Below are 19820 nucleotides of genomic sequence, written 5' to 3'. Positions count from 1 at the left end.
AGGTTGAACAGGTCCTCCAGGTAATTCTGATGTAGCTAAAGTCTGGGAACTGCTGCTATAGGGATTCATCATGATTTATAACTGGCTGGTGGAACGGGAAAGAGAGACTGGGGTAGGTAGCTTTTCTTAAAAGCCTGGGCCCAGAAATGACATGTATCACCTCTGCTCTCATTTCTCTGGTGAGAACCAGCTGTATTCCTAGCTGCAAGAGACGCTAGGAAATGTAGTTTATGCAGTTATAGCAGCATAGCATGGATGATAAAAATAGGTTCCGGTGGACAGATAGCCATCTTTGCCAAAATAGCCCTCTGCAGTAGGAATATTTTTAGCGTTGCTCCTATGGGAAAAAAGCAATCCAGTGTCTAAACTAGGGTTTCTCAAACCAGCAACTATTGATATTTGGGGACTGATAATTCCTTTTTGTGGGGTCTGTCTTGTACATGGTAGGATATTTAGCAGCACCCCTGGTCTCTACCCACTAGATTAACATTAGCACCTCCCACCATCCAGTTGTGGACAATCACAAATGTCCTCAGACATTGCCAAATATTCCCTGGGGGACAAACTCACCCAAGTTGAGAACCACTGGTCAAATAGGAAACTTATAAGTTGACCTTTGAAACACAAGCTGGCCATAAGTTGGGTACTGCTCACAGAAAGTTGACTTTCTTCTGATCTCTCTTAGCCTTTCTCTTGAAACCCGCCATTGAAGATATCAGCTAGTGGCAAGGATTATTCCACAGTTCCCTACCACATCTACCTTCCCTATGTAAAAATAAACTTCCAAAGACAGAGGCATCTATGCATATTGACTCAGAGCTGTGACAGAGCTAATCCTATTTACAATTACCCTTCCTGGCTGCCTAAGGTGTCCAAAAACAAACTTCATTCTATGCAAAAATATATTGAAGTTATGTCGCATTCCTTCTCAGTGGCCTTAGGTTAAAATGATTCAAGTTCAGGAAGAGAGATGAAGGAAAGAAAGTTCTGCTTGTCTAACACAGACTTACTTTCCAGAAAAACTCAATTTATTTTTGAATGCAGAGGCTTTTTCACTGAAACAATCTGTTGGCTTCGCTTCCATGTGATAAAACGACGTTGAACTGAAAATGGGACTGTATAACAAGGTTGTACTATCCTGGAAAATGTATTTTGAAATCAGACTGACATTTTTGCTGAAAGTAGTTACCTTTTGCAAGGTCATGGGACTTCAGCAAAGGTAAAAGCAATACATAATTCTATTGTAGACTCAAACTAGGGTTTGATTTATCAGAGTGATGAGAAGGTGTTAAATCTTTGAAATCAACCCCCTCACAGTACTTGAAATGAAAGGAAAAAAGGTATTGCAATGGATTATATCCCAAATGAAAAGGAAGGCAGCAAAATAACTTATCTAAGGGATATTTCTTTTAAAGAATGGGTCAGTTTCTCAGGGACATTTCTGCATCCCTGTCCAACTACTGTTCATTTGCCTTTGGATTCCAATTGTGTTTCAAAGGCAAAAGATGATCTTTCCCTCATCCATTCACTCATGCATTTATCCAATGCTTAAGGAGTGCCTACTATATGAGAGGCACCATCCTAGCACTGGGCCAGCTGTCACTGAACTCACTGTCTTGTGGAGGGACACAGGTCTTAAAGGCTAAAAAACAAACATATAATTTCAAATGGTGATCAGTGTAATAAATGACATGTGAAAAAGGCCTGGGTTCAAGTGGAGGACACTTAGCTGGCATGGTCAGGGCAGCCTTTCCGAGGACTGAAATGAATGAGGAGAAGCCAGGGCTGGGGGCCGGCGGGGGAGACTGGGGAACGGGACGAGGGGAAGCCTGGGAAGATCACTGGAGGTGCAAGGAGCAGCACAAAGTCCTTAAAGCAAGAGAAAACATGGTTTCAAATAAACTTTATCTTCCCACACTTTTCAAACTCCAACTCCCCACTGTCTCCAGTAAAAAAGACTCTAACCTCTCCCCTGAACTCCAGACCCTTAGCTCCAACCACCCACTCAACCTCTGCACTTGTATGACTGCTAGGGATCATAGATTTCACATGGCTGGAATATAACCCTTGATCTCCTCCAGACACCCCAATATGCTCTTCCCACAGTTTCCCCCAATTCTTCCAGTTGTTCAAGCCATAAGTTCTTGGAGTTCTCTCTTCTCCCCATACCCCTCATCCAAACCATCAGCAAATATTGTCAACCTTTGACATTATTCCAGTACTTACCATGCTACCATCCTGTTCTGATCCATTTCCACTTCTTGCCTGGATTATGCAGCAGACTTCTCACTGACCTCCTGCCTCCAGCCTGGAAATCTGTTTTTCATAGCAGAGCCAGAGTGATCCTTTTAATCATAGAACAGATCCTAGCACTACCCTGCCAAAAACCTTCCCGAAGTTTTCCATCTCAAAATAAAATTCAAAAGCCTTGCTGTTAAAGAGCCCAGCATGATCTGGCTCGTTACCTCTTTGGCATTATCTCCTTCCACTCACCCCCCACTCCCGCCCCCCATTGATTCCATTCTAGCCACACCAGCCCCTTTGCTGCTATGTGAACATATCAGGCATATCCTTTCCTCAGGGCCTTTGAGCCTACTGTTCCAGAAGCCTGGAGTGCTTTTCTTCCGGGTACCCACATGGCCTCTCCCTCATTAGAGTCTATGCTCAAATGTCACCTAACCAAAGTGGCTTTCCTAACCACCCTAAAAACTCCAGCCCTTCACATAAATATATCCTCTATCTTCTTATCCTACTTTTGTTTTCTTCAAAACAACTTACATATTACTTTTTTTTTCTTTTTTAAACTAATCTGGAAGCCGCTTTAAGGCAGAAACTATCTCTTGTTTTCTGCTATCCCCTAGAGCCTGAATGAATGAAGGAACATATGAATGTCACCACCTCATATCTCAAGAGTCTGAAGCCACTGTAATCATTCAATTCAAAAGCGTTTACTGAGTTTCATGTTTTGGATACTATGAGAGATATTAAGTTGTGTAAAGAAGTTGTAATTCCAGCCTTTTAAAAGATTAATAATTGAGAGGAAAGAATAGATCATATTAAACTACTGATTCATCTCAGACTATCATTCAATAATAGGAGTGGCATGAGCAATATGTTTTATAGGATTTCCAAGAAAAAGAGAGCAATGTGGACTGGAGTATTCCAGGAAAACTTCATGGAGGTGGAATAGAGGCAGAAAGAAGTGAAACACAGGCTTAACAGTGGGATCATGGCATAGGGGCAAGGATAACAATTGTTTACGGAGAGAAAGAAGACCACTTTGTTGGTATGCAAAGCTCTCAGTGGACAAGGGGAGGTAGACCCGGAAAGGGGGGCAGAATTCTGATTGAAGTGTTTCTATGGACTGTAGGAAGCCCCTTACGGTTTCTGGGTCAGATCACCACCTCATAAAGCTAAATTCTGAGGAAACTGTTCAGAGGCACGTTGATAGTCTGGAAGGAAGAAAGGATGGCGGCTGTTAGGCCAAGAGACAAGGTTGTTGGTTAGGGGCACAGTCAGAGTGTGAGGTGATAGGCCTTGGACCAAGGTGGTACAGAGGGAAGAGAGAGGAGCCTGAGCTTTCAGGTAACTCATTCTCTGCTGAATCCAAATCTCTAGAGTCAGGACACTAGCATGAATAACTCATACATTTTTAAGTTTCACAGTTGATTCTGATGTGCACTTCTGGCTAAAGACCACAAGCTAGTCTTAAAACCTCCATTCAGTGATGAGACAACACAGATTCAGATGAGGCTAATGATGATGCATCCTGTCGGGCAGGCCTGAGAACAGATCCCAGGTCTCTTGACTCTCAGTATGAGGCTTTAAGGGTCTCAATAAATAATAAAAGGGCAGAAGCCAAACTTGAAGAAACAATTACTCAACCATTCCATTGAACTAAGAGATATCAATCACTTTTCCATTTGTAATCAAGAATCATGAAGAATCAGAACATTCATCTGTTCATTGACCTTGTATGTGCTTGGCATTGCTCTACATGTGTGGATAAACAAAGAGCCAGCCAATTAAAGTGTAATGTCATAAGTCACCTGATAGGCCAAGCACAGTTTGTCCTGGGAATGTCAGTTAGCCTAACCCAGGCCCAGACCTCAATGGAGGCTTCACAGAGAAATCAGAGGCTCAGCTGAGCTCTGAAGATCATTGGAATTAGGTGAAATTTGGGTGAGGGTTATAGAAGAAAGAACTAGAGAAAATTTGAATGGGAGAAAAATGATTCAAGTATAGAAAACCACATGTCAAAGACCTCTTTCACCCCACCATTGATTTCAGTGCCTTAAACATTGCACATTTGTTAACAATGGCCATGATTTGGGCCCTCATGAAATTTAGCAATCTTACCTTTTTCTTCAACAGACTATACATGCAAAGCATACTCTTTATACCTCTAATATACTTTATCATAATTTACCTGTTAAGAGACTCATTTTTGTAGAACCTTGAGCCCTAAAATAGAGGAGCCCAAGCTTCCTCACCATTGCATCCCCCCACTGTGCCTTGGGTAACAGGTAGCACAGAGTGAGTGCTCAATAAATGTTTAGGTTTAGACTCTTGCTTTGCACCTTCAATGCAAATGACTTAGCGGGTACTTGTATTCTTGTGATTTAAATGTAGCTGTATATGACCTTCACCCTGTTCAGAACACATTTGCAAATTTATAACAGATTAAGTTTCACTTTTGCTGTTTAAAGATAAACAGGAAGCTGCACTTTTTCTGCAGTAGGGGTCCTTGCCTGAAAGCTTTCCTTGGTTCAATAGTCTTCTATTGTTATGAATAGAACATCAACATAATTAACATAAGAATCCCTTAGAGGCCAATTTTAAATGAAACCACATTTAATTTCAGGTAATTCTTTTATTCCACAAGATGATGCTAACTTTCCAACTGAGTATGTAAAATATGTCAAGTCTCTGAACAGTAAACCCATCTAAAATGAGATGATATAGTCTATAACCCCCAAAAGTATAAAATTATGTCCATTAGTTGGCCAAAACAAAGAGAAAAAGAAAAGTAAATCCAAAGAATCAAAGTACCCATAAAACAAAATAAAACACAAGTTTTGACACTGAGTTCTGAATTTCCTGGTTTGTAAGCAAAATAGCATGTGTTCTTGGAAAATAGTGTTTTGCTAAAAGAAACTCCTAAGTCAATACTAATCTTTAATTTCTAGTATTTTGCTGGTAGCCTAAGTAATTTATTTCAGTCCTAAAGTCCTCTGTTTCCCAAATCCATGGTGTGAAGGAGATAGGATAAGTGTGCCCAGAGCCTCCACATAACAGATAATCAGTACATATTGCTATGGACTCCCCTCACATAGTGTCCCCTTCAAATCCATAAGTTGAAGCCCCAACTTCCAATATGATGTTATTTGGAGATGGAGCCTTTGGGAGACAATTAGGTTTAGATGAGATTATGAGGGTGGGGTGCCCTATGATAGAATTAAGAAGAGACACCACTGAGCTTGCTCTTGCATGGCAAGCAGGTCGCCTTCTGTAAGCCAGAGAGAAAGCTCTCACCAGACCTGGCCATGCTGACACCCTGATCTTAGACATCCCAACTTCCACACTGTGAGAAATATTTTCTGTTGTTGGAGCCACCCAGACAGTGGTATTTTGTTATGTCAAACTAAGACACATATGTGCTGAATGAAGCAATGAATGGCCATTGATTTGACAATTGTCTAGGTGCCAAATGTGTGATCAATAACTGACTTCATAAAGGATGAATGGTATGTAGGCAGTTGTTCTCATCTAGAGTTCTAAATGAGCTTCACTTTGTCTACTTAGTGACCTCACCTTTCTCAGTTCCATGCTTCCCATGCTACTAGGCCATCTCACATGTGGCATGAGCCATATTTGCGACAAGTGGCCAGGGCTACAGACAGATACTCTCTTCTCCAAAAACACACTGTTTCTGTGGTTTTTAGGTGACCATTATATGGGGAAGGGCTCCTCTTATAGAGCCATCTTAAAGTTGGTTCTAAATATCAATGTTTCTTAATATTCCACAAGTACAAGTACAAGGCAGTGGCTGCATTTTTCTTTCTTCTTTTTTTAAAAGAGATCTCTACATTGCATCTCCTGTAAATATAGAGTTTTATTTATAGGATATAGATTTTTTTAGAAGTCAGAATAACATATATCTTTTGAGTATATTTTTAAACTAAGAACTGCTCATGTATAGATAATTTAGATTTAAGAGCCTAGCTATGCTAGTTTAACATAATAACAATACATTATTAAACATATTCAGGAAGATAAATGATTATGTCCATCCTTGCCCTTGGTAACTAACATGAACTTTACAATAAACACGACATAGCAAGTTTTAACTTTTATTCCAGTCTCTATTTTTCTCTTTCTCACAAAATTCAAAGTAAAAACAAAACAAAAAATGAAAAAACAAAGCCAAAAACATACACACACACACAAATATTCAATATAATGAAAACAAATACTTCGAGTCTTAGCACTTAATATTTCTAATACACACCATTTAACTGGAGTAATGTTTCTTTATGGACACATCTGGAAATGTGAGCTTGAGGAAAAGAGAAAAAGAAAAGATCACTTTCTATCTCCAATCTTGTCCTGATTAAACACTGCTAGGAGCTTTACCTTAACCTATACATTTTCTCCTCAGATATAGAAGGCTGTTGGAAAACTGCTTCTTTCAGTTCTCATTCCCTAATGACACCATTTGTATTTCCTGGAGAGAACATTATTGAAATATTCTCCAGTAATAAGGGTTATTAATATCCCCACTCTCTTGTCCCCAGCTGGGTCTAAGTGCATGAACGTCTCTGGTGTACTCTTCTTGAGTACAGCCATCTAAGTGTTCAGAATTTCTGATGTATAAGAACTTTTCTTTATTAATATCTACTTCAAATGTTATCTTTCTTATCTTCAGGCCATTTCCTTGTCTACATGGAGATTTAGAATAATTTTCTTCCTCCATTACATTTTGTTCCTTGAAGGTAATTTTATAATCAGAGTGCATGTTCCTCTCTCTTTCTGAGGCTTCCTTCTTTCAGGCAAAATATATTAAGTCTCTCTATTCTAGTCCTCTGGATCTTGTGTTATGCCACTTGTCTCTTGTATATTCTCAGTGTAAAGATGAGAAAGGAGCATTATATTCTAAGTTGTGAAGCCAAGGATAAAGACCAAAGTAGTTACAGTTTTTCTCATCCTACCCTGTATCCAATTTCTAAAAGTCTTTTAATGTATGAATAAAGATTTAGAAAATTAGAAACCTAGATGATATTAATACAATAAATATTATAAAAAATGGACCATTGAAATTTTATGTATGTGACTTAAACCTTCCTATAAAAGTAGCAAAAATCACTACCTTTGACTTATACTTGCTGTAATTATAAATGTTTATTTGCCCTGTTACGTGGTATAACAGAGCCTGTAAATGTCTTATAAGTCTTGTGTTACCCAAGAGAGATTTTCCATTTTAACTTTTTTATTTTAGTACTTGTGCTTTTATTTACTTTTCTTCAAAGTCTACATCTGTTTTTATAATGTTATCACACTTTCATTTGAAATTGTAACATTTCATCTTCTTTAACATCTTCTTGCAAATATATTTAATATGGATTCATAAAAATTCAATTAACATATTATTATTAAAGAAGAAAAATAGACAAAAAAGCAGGTTTTAATAGGTCAGTTTAGATTATAGACTTTGTAAAAGTATGTTCTCAGGCTGGAATAATTCTTAAATGTCATTTAATCGTTTATTAATTTTCAATGGTCCATAAGCTTGGTTTTCCTTGTTGTCTAACACACTTGATTTTCTAAAAGTATTTGTGCCCAGAAAGATTTTTTTTTGTAAATACAGACGATATTCTTTTAAAATTTTATGGAGAGGCAAAAGATCTAGAATATTTAAAACACTTTTGAAAATGAAAAATAAGTATCACTCTACCCAATTTTTTTTAATAGATCTTTATTGGAGTATAATTGCTTCACAGTACTGTGTTATTTTCTGTTGTACAACAAAGTGAATCAGCCATATGCATACATATATCCCCATATCCCCTCCCTCTTGATCCTCCCTCCCACCCTCCCTATCCCACCCCTCTAGGTAGTAGCAAAGCACCAAGCTGATCTCCCTGTGCTATGCTGCTGCTTCCCACTAGCTAACTATTTTACATTTGGTAGTGTATATATGTCAATGCTACTCTCACTTTGCCCCAGCTTCCCCCTTCCCCACCCACCCCGTGTCCTCAAGTCCATTCTCTATGTCTACGTCTTTATTCCTGCCCTCCCACTAGGTTCATCAGTACCATTTCTTTTTTTAAATTCCATATGTATGTGTTAGCATAAGGTATTTGTTTTTCTCTTTCTGACTTACTTCACTCTGTATGACAGACTCTAGACCCATCCACCTCACTACAAATAACTCAGTTTCATTTCTTTTTATGGCTGAGTAATATTCCATTGTATATATGTGCCACATCTTCTTTAGCCATTCATCTGTCAGTGGACATTTAGGTTGCTTCCATGTCCTGGCTATTGTAAATAGTGCTGCAATGAACATTGTGGTACATCTGTTTTTTTGAATTATGGTTTTCTCAGGGTATATATGCCCAGTAATGGGATTGCTGGGTCATATGGTAGTTCTATTTTTAGTTTTTTAAGGAACCTCCATAATGTTTTCCATAGTGGTTGTATCAATTTACATTCCCACCAACAGTGCAGGAGGTCTACCTGATACTAAGTCCTACCATATACCTACAGTAATCATGACAGTGTACTATCAAAACAGGAATAGACACATAGATCAATGGAACAGAATTGAGAACCCAGGAATAGAGCCATGCAAATACACCCAATTGGTTTTTGACAAAGGTACAAAAGCAATTCAATAGAGCAATTAAACATCCATAGGCCAAAAAAACAAAAAAAGATCCTCATCCTAAAACTCGCCCCTTATACCAAAATTAACTCAAGATGAGCATGGACTTAAAGGTAAAATGTAAAGCTAAATAACTTTTAGAAAAAAATTTAAAATACAAGGGAAAATCTTTGGGACCTGGAGCTAAGTAAAGAGTTCTTAGACTTGGCTCCAAATAGATGATTTATAAAAGGAAAAATCAACAGATTAGACTTTATCAATAAAAAGCTACAAAGTGGGAGGAAATATTTGCAAACTATATATCCAACAAAGGACTATTATCTAGAATATATAAAAAAAACTCTCAAAATTTAACAAACATCTAACAATTCAGTTAGAAAATGAGATAAAAACACAAAGAGCCATTTCACCCAAGCAGGTAGATAGATCACAAATGAGCACATTAAAAAATTTACAATACCATTAGGAAAATGGAAATTATAACCCCAATAAGCTATCAAAATGGCTAAAATTTAAAATAATGACAACACTAAAAGCTGGTAAAGGCGGAGAAACTGGATGACTTATCTATTGCTCCTGGGAATGTAAAATGCTAGAGCCATTCTGGAAAAGTTTGGTAGTAATTTCTTTTAAAAACATGCTATATAAAAAAATAAATTTAATTAAATTTAAAAAAGAAATATAATGTACACGTGAGACATAATGTTATAATATATACAATGTCATACATATAAATTTAAATAATGTTACTTCAATAAAATTTTCAATTAGAATCAATTAATTTAAAAAAGACCATGCAAATACCATATAACTCAGTGATTGCACTCCTGGGCATTTATCTCAGAGAGCTGAAAACTTACGTTCACTCACACAGCAGCCTTATTTGTAACAGCCAAAAACTGGAAACTACCCAAGTGTCCTTTAACAGATGACAGTTAAACAAACTGTGGAATATCCATACCATGGAAATACTACTCAACAATAAAAAGGAACAAACTATCAATACATTTGGCAACCTGGATGAGTATCCAAAAATTACGCTGGGTGAAAAAAAGCCAATTACAAAAGGCTACATACTTCACGATTCCATTTATATAACATTCCTGAATCGGCAAAATTATAGAAATGGATGATTGATTACTGGCTGCCAGATGTTAAGGAGTTTGTGGGAGAGAAGTAGGTGTGATTATAAAGGGCAACATGAGGGATCTTTATGGTGTTGGGAATGTACTGAATCTTGACTATATCAGTGTCAAAATCCTGGGTGTGATATTGTACTAGACAGTTTTGCAAGATGAGACATCACCGCTGGGGAGAAAATGGGGAAAGGGCACACAGTAAGTCCCTATTATTTCTTACAACTGCATGTGAGTCTACAGTTATCTGAAAATTAAAAGTTTAATTTTAAAATATAATTGTGTTTGTCAGTAAATTGTAAAGATACATTCAATGAAATGAGAATGACACTCGTGCAGATGTTTCTTTTCCTTCTTTTCCTTCCTTACAGGTTTGCGAGGAGCGATAGCTTTTGCCTTAGCTATTCGGAACACAGGATCTCAGCCCAAGCAAATGATGTTTACCACCACTCTGCTCCTGGTGTTCTTCACAGTCTGGGTATTCGGAGGAGGAACAACCCCCATGCTGACTTGGCTTCAGATCAGGTGAGTGACACTGCTTAACAAAGGAAATCATTATGAGGCATGGCTACACTGTTCCGTTTCTGATGTTGCTGACTGGTCAAGAGTACAATGGCATGTCTGTACACTAACTTTCCCTGGGGTCAAGTTGACCTTCATTCACAAGGTGAAACAGTATGACCTATCACCAACAGAACTGACTTTTCCAAGAGTTCTAGAAATCTCAGGATGATGTTTATAGTCTACAGTCCCTAGAAATGAATTTCTTTATGAATTTTTCCATTCAATCATATTTACTGAGTATAATGTGATAATCTATGGAGTTTACAAAAATGAGTAAGACATGAGTCTTGTCCTCAAGATACTTATGATACAGTAGAATTTATACAGAAAAAGCTATAATACCAAGGAGAAAATGAACTTGCTTTGTTTTTAATTTGTCACAGCACTTAGGATAGAATTAGAGACACAGGAAATGCTTAAATGTATTTGATTATTCAGCCATATGTTTGGCCAGAGGGATGCTATAAACACAGATTAGACAATTTCTTAAAGGAAAATCGGGTCAAGGCTTCAGTTAGGGGCCATCCAATAAGCAGTGCTTGGAAGATGATTGCTATTAACCCAAAGTATGCAGGTAGTAGAAGATTTGATGAAAAATGAATAGCTTGTGCCAATTGTGAAAAAGTAAAATGTTGTTGTCTTTGTTTCTTTGATCTGGGTCCTCATTTTCATATCCCAGAATGTAACAGTGTTTTGCATAAATCACATTTTACTTTCCAAAGCCATACATCTTGATGATCATGCAGCCCCTCCCTGGTCCCCACCCATTCTCTGTGAGTCAAATCCATACCCACCACCTCTGACAAGAAAAGATCCATCTGACTGGGAGGGGATTTCCAAGAAGATTTTTTTTCAGGCAGGGACTCTGTTATTCCAGCACCAATGAAGTGCTTGGCACATAGTAGAATGGAATAAATAATTGCTCCATGAAAAATTGAATGAATATAACCACACATGTAAATTCCTTTTGTTAAGCCTTTACTGACAAATTTCTATCCATCTGACAAATAGAAGCAGAAGCAGGACTCATGAGTTTAGGGTAAGAAAGCTTATGTCTAAACTGGGCCAAGTGGTTATGCATTAAACGCAATTCAAGGAAAAAAGGACCTCTTCAAGTATTGTGAATATTGCTAACACATAAAAGGGCTTTGACCAAAGGTTGAAATGGAGAATGTTTTGAAATACTTGTTGAACTATTTTCTAGGCATATAAATGTGACTTTCAATTTCTTTCACGGTAGTAGCTGCTTATAGGCTCCTCTGGATGAGCACGAATGTTTTATTAAATGCTATAGTGTTGAGTCTCCTGTAAACTGATAGTAAGATAACGGTGTGTTCAGGTTTCGGGAAAATAAATTCAGTAGGTGGATCCATGCATGGAAAAATTGGGACTTGGAAAGCAGAAGTTAGAGGATACCAATCCTCACAAGATAAATGTATTGAATGCTCTATCAGGTAAATTAGAATATTCAGAACATAAAGTGGTGCCGGCAACATTTTCTTAAAGTAATCCAAACATAACTTATTTTCTACTATTGTCTTTCTTTACCCTGAAGGATTTGTCCCCAAATCAATACATGTTTTACCCTAAAATGTTTACCTAACTCTACTGTAGTGTTTTCCAAAGGTATCCACTGACTTCAGATAGATGTCATAGCTCATGCAGTCTCTTGATATCCAGATCAGTAGGAACAGGGTAATATAAAATGGGGCCTAGGCAGGTTAGAATGTTTATCAGGTTATAGGACAAGGACTAATAAAGAAGGATAGTAATGTCAACTATAACGTCCACAGGTGAGGGGCCTGGAGGTCATCTTAGGCCCATGCTATTATGGCCTGCTGGGCAGCACAGCATGGAGTTGCCAGGTCATAGAGATGCCCCAGTGCGAACTGGCTCCAAGTGACCCAACTGATTCAATGCCAGACTTGTCCACCAGCCAGGAGGGGAGAAGAGTAAAAGCAGGACCGTGATATATTTAAGGAAAGGAGCTGACAGGGCTCTGGTCCAGCAGGCCAGGTGGAAATCCCAGCTGGGAGCTAGAGTGTTAATCTGAAATCAGGGCATAAACCCAGTCAGAGAGACAGAGACCCAGTAATGAGGAAATCAGAGGGGATAACTGAGCTTTATAGGGGCTAACTTGAAGAGAAAAATTCATTGTGCATTCAACGAGAAGGAAATAGAGCACAATAGAATAAACGTAAAAGAATAGGATCATAAGTTAGTGTGTGTTCAAACACACACAAGCATGACATAAGTTTGGTTTGACCATGTTATAGTGATACCAGCATATGCTCCACTTCCACTGTGGTTTATAATGCTATCAAAGAAATCCTTCATTTCATTATTGCTTTTAAATGATAGTTGTTCATCATTTTTTTTTTTTTTTTGCGGTACGCGGGCCTCCTCTCACTGCTGTGGCCTCTCCCGTTGCGGAGCACAGGCTCAGGACGCGCAGGCTCAGCGGCCATGGCTCACGGGCCCAGCCACTCCGCAACATGCGGGACCCTCCCGGACCGGGGCACGAACCCACGTCCCCTGCATCGGCAGGCGGCCTCTCAACCACTGCGCCACCAAGGAAGCCCCCTTTTTTGGTTTTTTTAAATTTCTACATTTTTTTCTCTTAAATTATTAGGTATGCACTTGAGTTTATTTATTTATTTTTTTAGTCCCTATAATATTTGCCATTCAGCTGCAAACTACCACAGTAAGATGCAGGTAAAATGTTTTATGTAAGCTAAAAATTGATATTAATATGAATTGCACTTTGATAGAAAAACTTTAAAACAGCAATGACTTCATGCTTAAAGAGATTCAGCATGATCTTAACATATGAAACAAATTCTCCACTGGTTAACTTTTATCCTAAGCGCATTCAAATTTCTTGTCCTAAAGCTGTTGTTTTTTTAATAATAACAAATATTTTTAATGCAGCATTTGAAATAAATCACGAACCTTTGTTTCTTAAAATTCTAGAGAAAAAGAAAAGACTCCCCCAGTATTATTTTGGAGGTTTTCAGGTAAAAGAAAGCAGAATGGTTTCTCGATTAGAATCCAGATCTCCTCCCTTCTGTGAATTACATTAATGCTGGTGGTGACGAAAACCCAGCTCCCAGTCTCCAAGGACTAGCTCTGCTGTTAGCCAAGAAACAAGAGATCAAAGGTGTCAGGCTTTGCCCTGCAGACGCCAGTAAACAGTATTGTCCACCAAATAATTACACATGCCTACAAATACACCTCAGAAACCAGTGGGGCAGGGCTCTCCGGCAGTGGTAAATAATCTGGGATGGTAACCCCATCCTTAGTTTAGGGTAGGGTGTCACATGGAGTTAACAGAACTCACGAGAATGGAGCCCATACCACAGTGCAAACCTTTCCTGGCTTCTCCCAGATAGGAATGCTGGACCCATCTCTTCGAAATACCTCAAGCACAGTACAGAAAGCCTTGCACACCAGAGTAATTCAGAACTTGTATTCCAGACAATATGAGAAAGTGCCCCCAGCAAGATGACTTCTACAGTTTCCAGATTTTTGCTTCGAACATCTCAAAGAGTAATAGCTGGCTTTTTTTTTTTTTGCGGTACGCGGGCCTCTCACTGTTGTGGCCTCTCCCGTTGCGGAGCACAGGCTCAGGACGCGCAGGCTCAGGGGCCATGGCTCACGGGCCCAGCCGCTCCGCGGCATGTGGGATCTTCCCGGACCGGGGCACGAACCCGTGTCCCCTGCATCGGCAGGCGGACTCTCAACCACTGCGCCACCAGGGAAGCCCTAATAGCTGGCTTTTATTGACTATTTACTCTGTGCTAGATATTTAGAAAATAAAGTGCCAGGCATAAGACCACCCTGTGACTCAGCCTCTAATCTATAAAATGGGAATGATAGCAGTAGCTACCTCCTAGGGTGGGTGAGGCCTGGCAAAGTGGCCCAGGGTCACCCCCACTGTCCAGCTACAGAGTCAGACTACAAGGCCTGGCAGCCTGAGCCCAGGGCCTGCACTCCCAACTGGTTCATTCTTCTGCTGCCCCAAATAAATGAGCTAATTCCTGAAGCCTGCAAACTACCTTGATTAACAAATTCTCTGGGGAAAAAGAGATGTACTTTTATAAGCAAGACAGGCCAGTTAAAAACAAACACAGGGAATCTTCATCCCTCATGAGTGATGGGGTTGACCTGCTAGTGTTGCACAGAAGTTTCTTGCTGCAGATTTTTTTCCTTGACCTAGAAAACTTAAAGGTAAACAAGGCCAGCCCTGATCTCAGGTAGCCAAGCAGGGACGTTTGTCTTCCTCAATTATAGGATTTGGAATTAGAGGAATTTGTTACCCTCAGGCTCATTTCCCAACCCCATTTGGGATCCCAAGTCAGCCTGCTGTCAGCGCCTTCCTCAGATCAAACAAAAAATCACACATACTGCCCTGTGTCCATTGCAGAGTGAATAACTTTTAGCTAATGCAATGTCTCCACTACCATTATTTTAGTTAAGTATTTAAAATTTATTTTGGGTTTATGGCCCATCCTATTTTATGTCATCCTAGAATGATTTCTTCATCATATATACCCACTGGCTACAAAGTTTATAATAACAGCCACCATGGGAATGCACACAGTGGTAAGGAGAGAACTGTCTTTAGTAATATTTTTTCATCTTAAACAATAGTAGAGTTAAATACACCTGCTTACATACAGACTTCCTTTATTGTTGAGGTGAGGCAATGTCAATTGTATATAATGGAAGAATACATATAATCAAGTTCCCTTCATATCCAGCTGTGTTCTGCCTGGTTTTCTTTCTAGCATCCAACGTCTCATGCATGCTTAACAATTTACTTCACTGGTGTATTAACATAGTAGATCAGTGCACACATTCTGGAGGCAGATGGTATGGGACCCAACCATGCCTCCCTCTCTTACTAGCTATGGGATCTTGAGCAAGAAATTCAACCTCTCTATGCTTCAGTTTTCTTATTTGTAAACTTGGAACAATAATAATACCTACCTCTTTAGATTTTTATATGGATTAAGTATTGCATGTATAAATTTAGGGCACACAGTAAGTGCTCAATAAATGTTGCTGTAACACTACCCAAAAGACCACCTATGAGCCTTTTCTTATCCAAACACTCTTCTTCTGCCTATGGCATATATATACACACACACATACATACACATAAAGTGTTATTAATTAACTGTATTTATGAAAGCATGCTTTACATGGGGAATAGAAAGAAATAGCCTCTGGGGAGCTTAGTTCATTTTTTGTAATGATTAGATTCACCAGTTTTACAGGCAGCTCCTATTTCTGCATTCAAAATGATAAACCTCTTAAGGAAAAATGCTCACAAAAAGCATTATATTCATCCAACAGCTCAGAAAGATTCTTTCTAGAGCATGCTTTATTTCCTTCTGGACATGATAATCTTTGCTTAGGATCTCTTCAGATATTTAATTTGCACCGCTTCATCAATGTGTATCAATTCATTATTTTGCATTGACTGTGTACCAATTTATACATTTTGTCTCAATTTTTATTAATTGGCAGGTCCGAGAAATACCCTTTGTCAAGAAACATGGAAAACCAGTTTACTCATTTGAATGTAAACTTGTACTTAATATCCCCTACCTCTAACCCCCATTTAAAATTATGTTCTATTTTCCATAGGCTCTTTCACAACTCCAAATATTTATTGCTTAAATCAATCTAGTTTGACATATTTTATTAAAGATATTGTATAACTCTAGTAACCTATTGTTAACCTAAATATATCCTAGGTTTTTAACAAGCAGGGATTAGCAGCTCCTAAATTTGCCTCCAATGCCATCTGGGTTCTTTAATACGCTTTCTTTCTATGTACTGAATCTTCCCAGTTTCAGAGATAATAGACTTTATGTTCATAACTGCCAGCTATCCTCCACTAGGCATGTTCTTATTTATCTTCTCCAACATGCTCTTGAGAACATCGATGTTAATAAGCTTCACCCATTTATTAAGTTTACCAAGCAGTGAACATTTTCTTCTATCGAAGAGAATTTATTAGCTTGCTACCATAAAGTATAATCAAATATAGGTGCCTAACTTTAAGTAATAGATGTATCTTTACTTTGGGTAATAGGTGAAGTCTGAAAAAAAAATATTTTAAATGCAATAGATGGAACTTGTGATCCAAAAGACTATGGAGGTGTTCCGGTTCTGGTCAAGATGGTGTAACACACTTACTCCCCTCTGGCTCTTCCAACGAATGCAACTAAAATCCCTGGCCAGAATGAATGTAGCAGTCATCTAAGGACTCCTAAAAGCAAGTGCCAGCAGATACATTGGGGAAGGAAACCAGAATTCAGAGTACTATTAAAACAGTGATTAATTTCCCTTTTTTTTTTCCTCTCTGGAATCTCTTGACCTGAACTCAAAGGCAGTTTAAAGGCCAGAACTGCACAAAAAGGAAGAACTGCAAAAGAAATGTTCTGTTTTGGACATAAGGAACAGGACAGAGGACTGCTGTGGGTCAAAAGAGTGGGGGAAATCCCCTCTTTTGTTTGTTGTTATCATTTACTCCATTCTCATTCCAGTACCAGGCAAACCTGAGGCAGCAGTGGTAATGATGGCAGCAACAGTTGGGTGGACCCCAAATTCCCAACCAGAGGAACTGAGGTCCAGAGGTCTTGGGAAGAAGTCCCACTGCATTTTTTTCTCTCTTAATCTTATCATTGCTTGAGCTTGGAAACAGGCCCAATATTATGGAAAAATCATGGGAAACATGTAGCAGTGTAGGGAAACGAAAGCCCTGAGCTTTGGGAAGCCAGAAAACATGGAAGACATTGTGGAGTAGAGGGAGTACAAGAAAGTGATCCAATAAAATTGTGTATAAACTTTTGGGCTCACTTCCAAGCTATGTAAGCATGTATCTGAGCCTAAACAGCACACCAAAGTGTGAGACATGAGCTACAAGATAGAGCATCACTCAGGTCCCAGACTATACACTGGATGGCACACATGCAGGACATGTGTGGATCATAGATCAATATGTAAAATATAAAACTATAAAACTTCTAAAAGGAAACATAAGAGAAAAATCTTCATGACCATAAATTACGCAAAGGAGTCTTAAATGTTATACCAAAAGCATCATGTACAAAAGAAAAAAATGATAAATTGGACTTCATCAAAATGAATATTTTTCGATTTGCAAAAGACACTGTTAAGAGAATGAAAATACAAGCTACATACTCACACTTAAAGAGAATGCATTGCTGGTGGGAATGCAAAACAGTATGGCCAATCTGTAAATCATTTTAGCAGTTTCTTATAAAGTTAAACATACAATTATTATAGGACCCAACATTCCCTCTTCTAGAGCCTAGAGAGCAAAATGGGGATAACAGGATCTGTCTCTGAAGATTAAATGTGTGAACATTAAATAAGAAAATACATGCTAAAATCCTTTAAGCAGAACTAAGCACTCATTAGTAACCTTCTTTTATTCACAGCTTTTATTAGAAATGTCAGATAAATTTTAACAGTATTTTCAGCATATATTGAGATAATCACATAGTTTTTTCCTCTACTTTATTGATGTGATGAAATATATTGATAGATATCCTGGTATTGAGTTATTCTTACAATATCAGGATAGCTATTTTTTCCTACAATTCTGCTATCTATAACAATAACTGAGGTTAGTCTATACTTTTTCTTTCTGGGGGTAGAGGGGGCTGTCTTTATTGGGTTTAAATAGTGTTAAGGATGTGCTACATTCATAGCATGAGCTAAAGACTTTTCTATTTTTTCATGGCCTGAAATAGCATAGCATAGAAATGATCAGATTTTTAAAGGCTAGTTAGGAGTCAGCTGTAAAACCATCTGGTTCCTGGAGTTCTTTTAATGGTGGGTTTTTAATCACCCTTCTAGTGTCTCCTATGGTAATTGGTGTATTCAAATGTAAAATAGTCATTTCTTTAAACTCAAAAATGGTCAAGTATTGTTAAATTCATATAGTTCAACTAAAAAGGATATCCATATACCATTTACCTAGTTTTATCCACTGTTAATAATATGCCCATTTTGCTTTCTTGCCTTTATATATACATATATATCACATATATACATATATATCACATATATTAAATGTGTTTTTATTTATTCTTTTCTTTTTCACTGAGTCATTTCAATGTAAAAACAGACATACACTTCTTATCTAAATACTAAAGGATACAACTTTGAAAAACAAGGACATCCTATTAGGTAACCAAAATACCATTACTGTGTCTAAAAATATTAAAAACAATTAATAATTTAATCAGTACATACACAAATTTCCCCAGTTATTGCAAAAAAAATATGTATAGGTGTTTTTTAATTCATGATCAAATCAAGATTATGTATTATATTTGGTCAATTTTTTTTTTTTTTTAGTCTCTTTTAACCAGTTTCTCTCATTTTCTTCCCCATGACATTGATTTTTAGAAGAAACCAGGTCAGTTGTTTTGCCCACTATTCCACATTCTGGACTTGTTTGTTTCCTCCTAGCATCCATTAATATATTCTTCTCTCTGCTATATTTCCTGTAAACTAGAAATTAGGTCGAGGCTTGAAATTCAGGTTGAACCTTTTAGACAAGTATATTCATTGGCAAATACACAAGTCTTTCTCACTCGTTAGGGGTATGCTTCAAATACAACTGTTGGACTGTACTATTCCACAGGGTACCTGGTAGCCCCATGTCTTTTGACCATGTGGATGTGGCTAGTCCAAACTGAGACTTAGCATGCTGTGTAGTGAACTGTGTCCTCTCAAAATTCATATATTGAAGCCCTAATCCACAGTGTGAGTATACTTGGAGACAGGGCTTTTAGGAGGTAATGAAGATTAAATGATATCATGAGGGTAGGGTCCTAGCTGACAGGACTGATGGACTTGTAAGAAGAGAGATCGAGATCAATCGCTGTCTCTCTGCACACACGCTCCATGGAACGCAATGAGGACACAGGGAGAAGGTGGCTGTCTGCAAACCAGGACAAGTGCCCTCACTAGAACTTAGCCATTCTGGCACCTTGATCGTAGACTTCTAGCCTCTAGAACTGTGACAAAATAAATGTCTGTTGTTTAAGCCAAAAAGAAAAGAATATTCATTGGTAATGCTCTATGCTTAATAATGTGTATTTCAAAAAAAATTAATAATGCGTATTTCATATCAACAGGCACGTAAGGTCAAGTTGTCCCACTCTTGGTGATGCTAAGTTTGT

The 19820-nt window shown here is 38.1% G+C and overlaps 1 protein-coding gene across 2 annotated transcripts in view; it reads left to right on the top strand.

The window, feature by feature from the left end:
* Positions 1–19820, top strand: part of SLC9A9 (solute carrier family 9 member A9) — a gene marked incomplete at both ends in the record, with an annotated part of 530059 nt that overhangs the window by 333305 nt on the left and 176934 nt on the right. For both annotated transcript variants that reach the window (XM_079704728.1, XM_079704727.1), the window contains one exon: positions 10395–10548. In XM_079704728.1, coding sequence (XP_079560854.1) covers positions 10395–10548 — 154 coding nt within the window. The remainder of the gene's footprint in view (positions 1–10394; positions 10549–19820) is intronic.

The sequence above is a fragment of the Hyperoodon ampullatus genome (genome assembly GCF_949752795.1).
Source record: "Hyperoodon ampullatus genome assembly, chromosome: 5".
Lineage (NCBI taxonomy): Eukaryota > Metazoa > Chordata > Mammalia > Artiodactyla > Ziphiidae > Hyperoodon > Hyperoodon ampullatus.
This window is presented reverse-complemented; position numbering and strand designations above follow the sequence as displayed.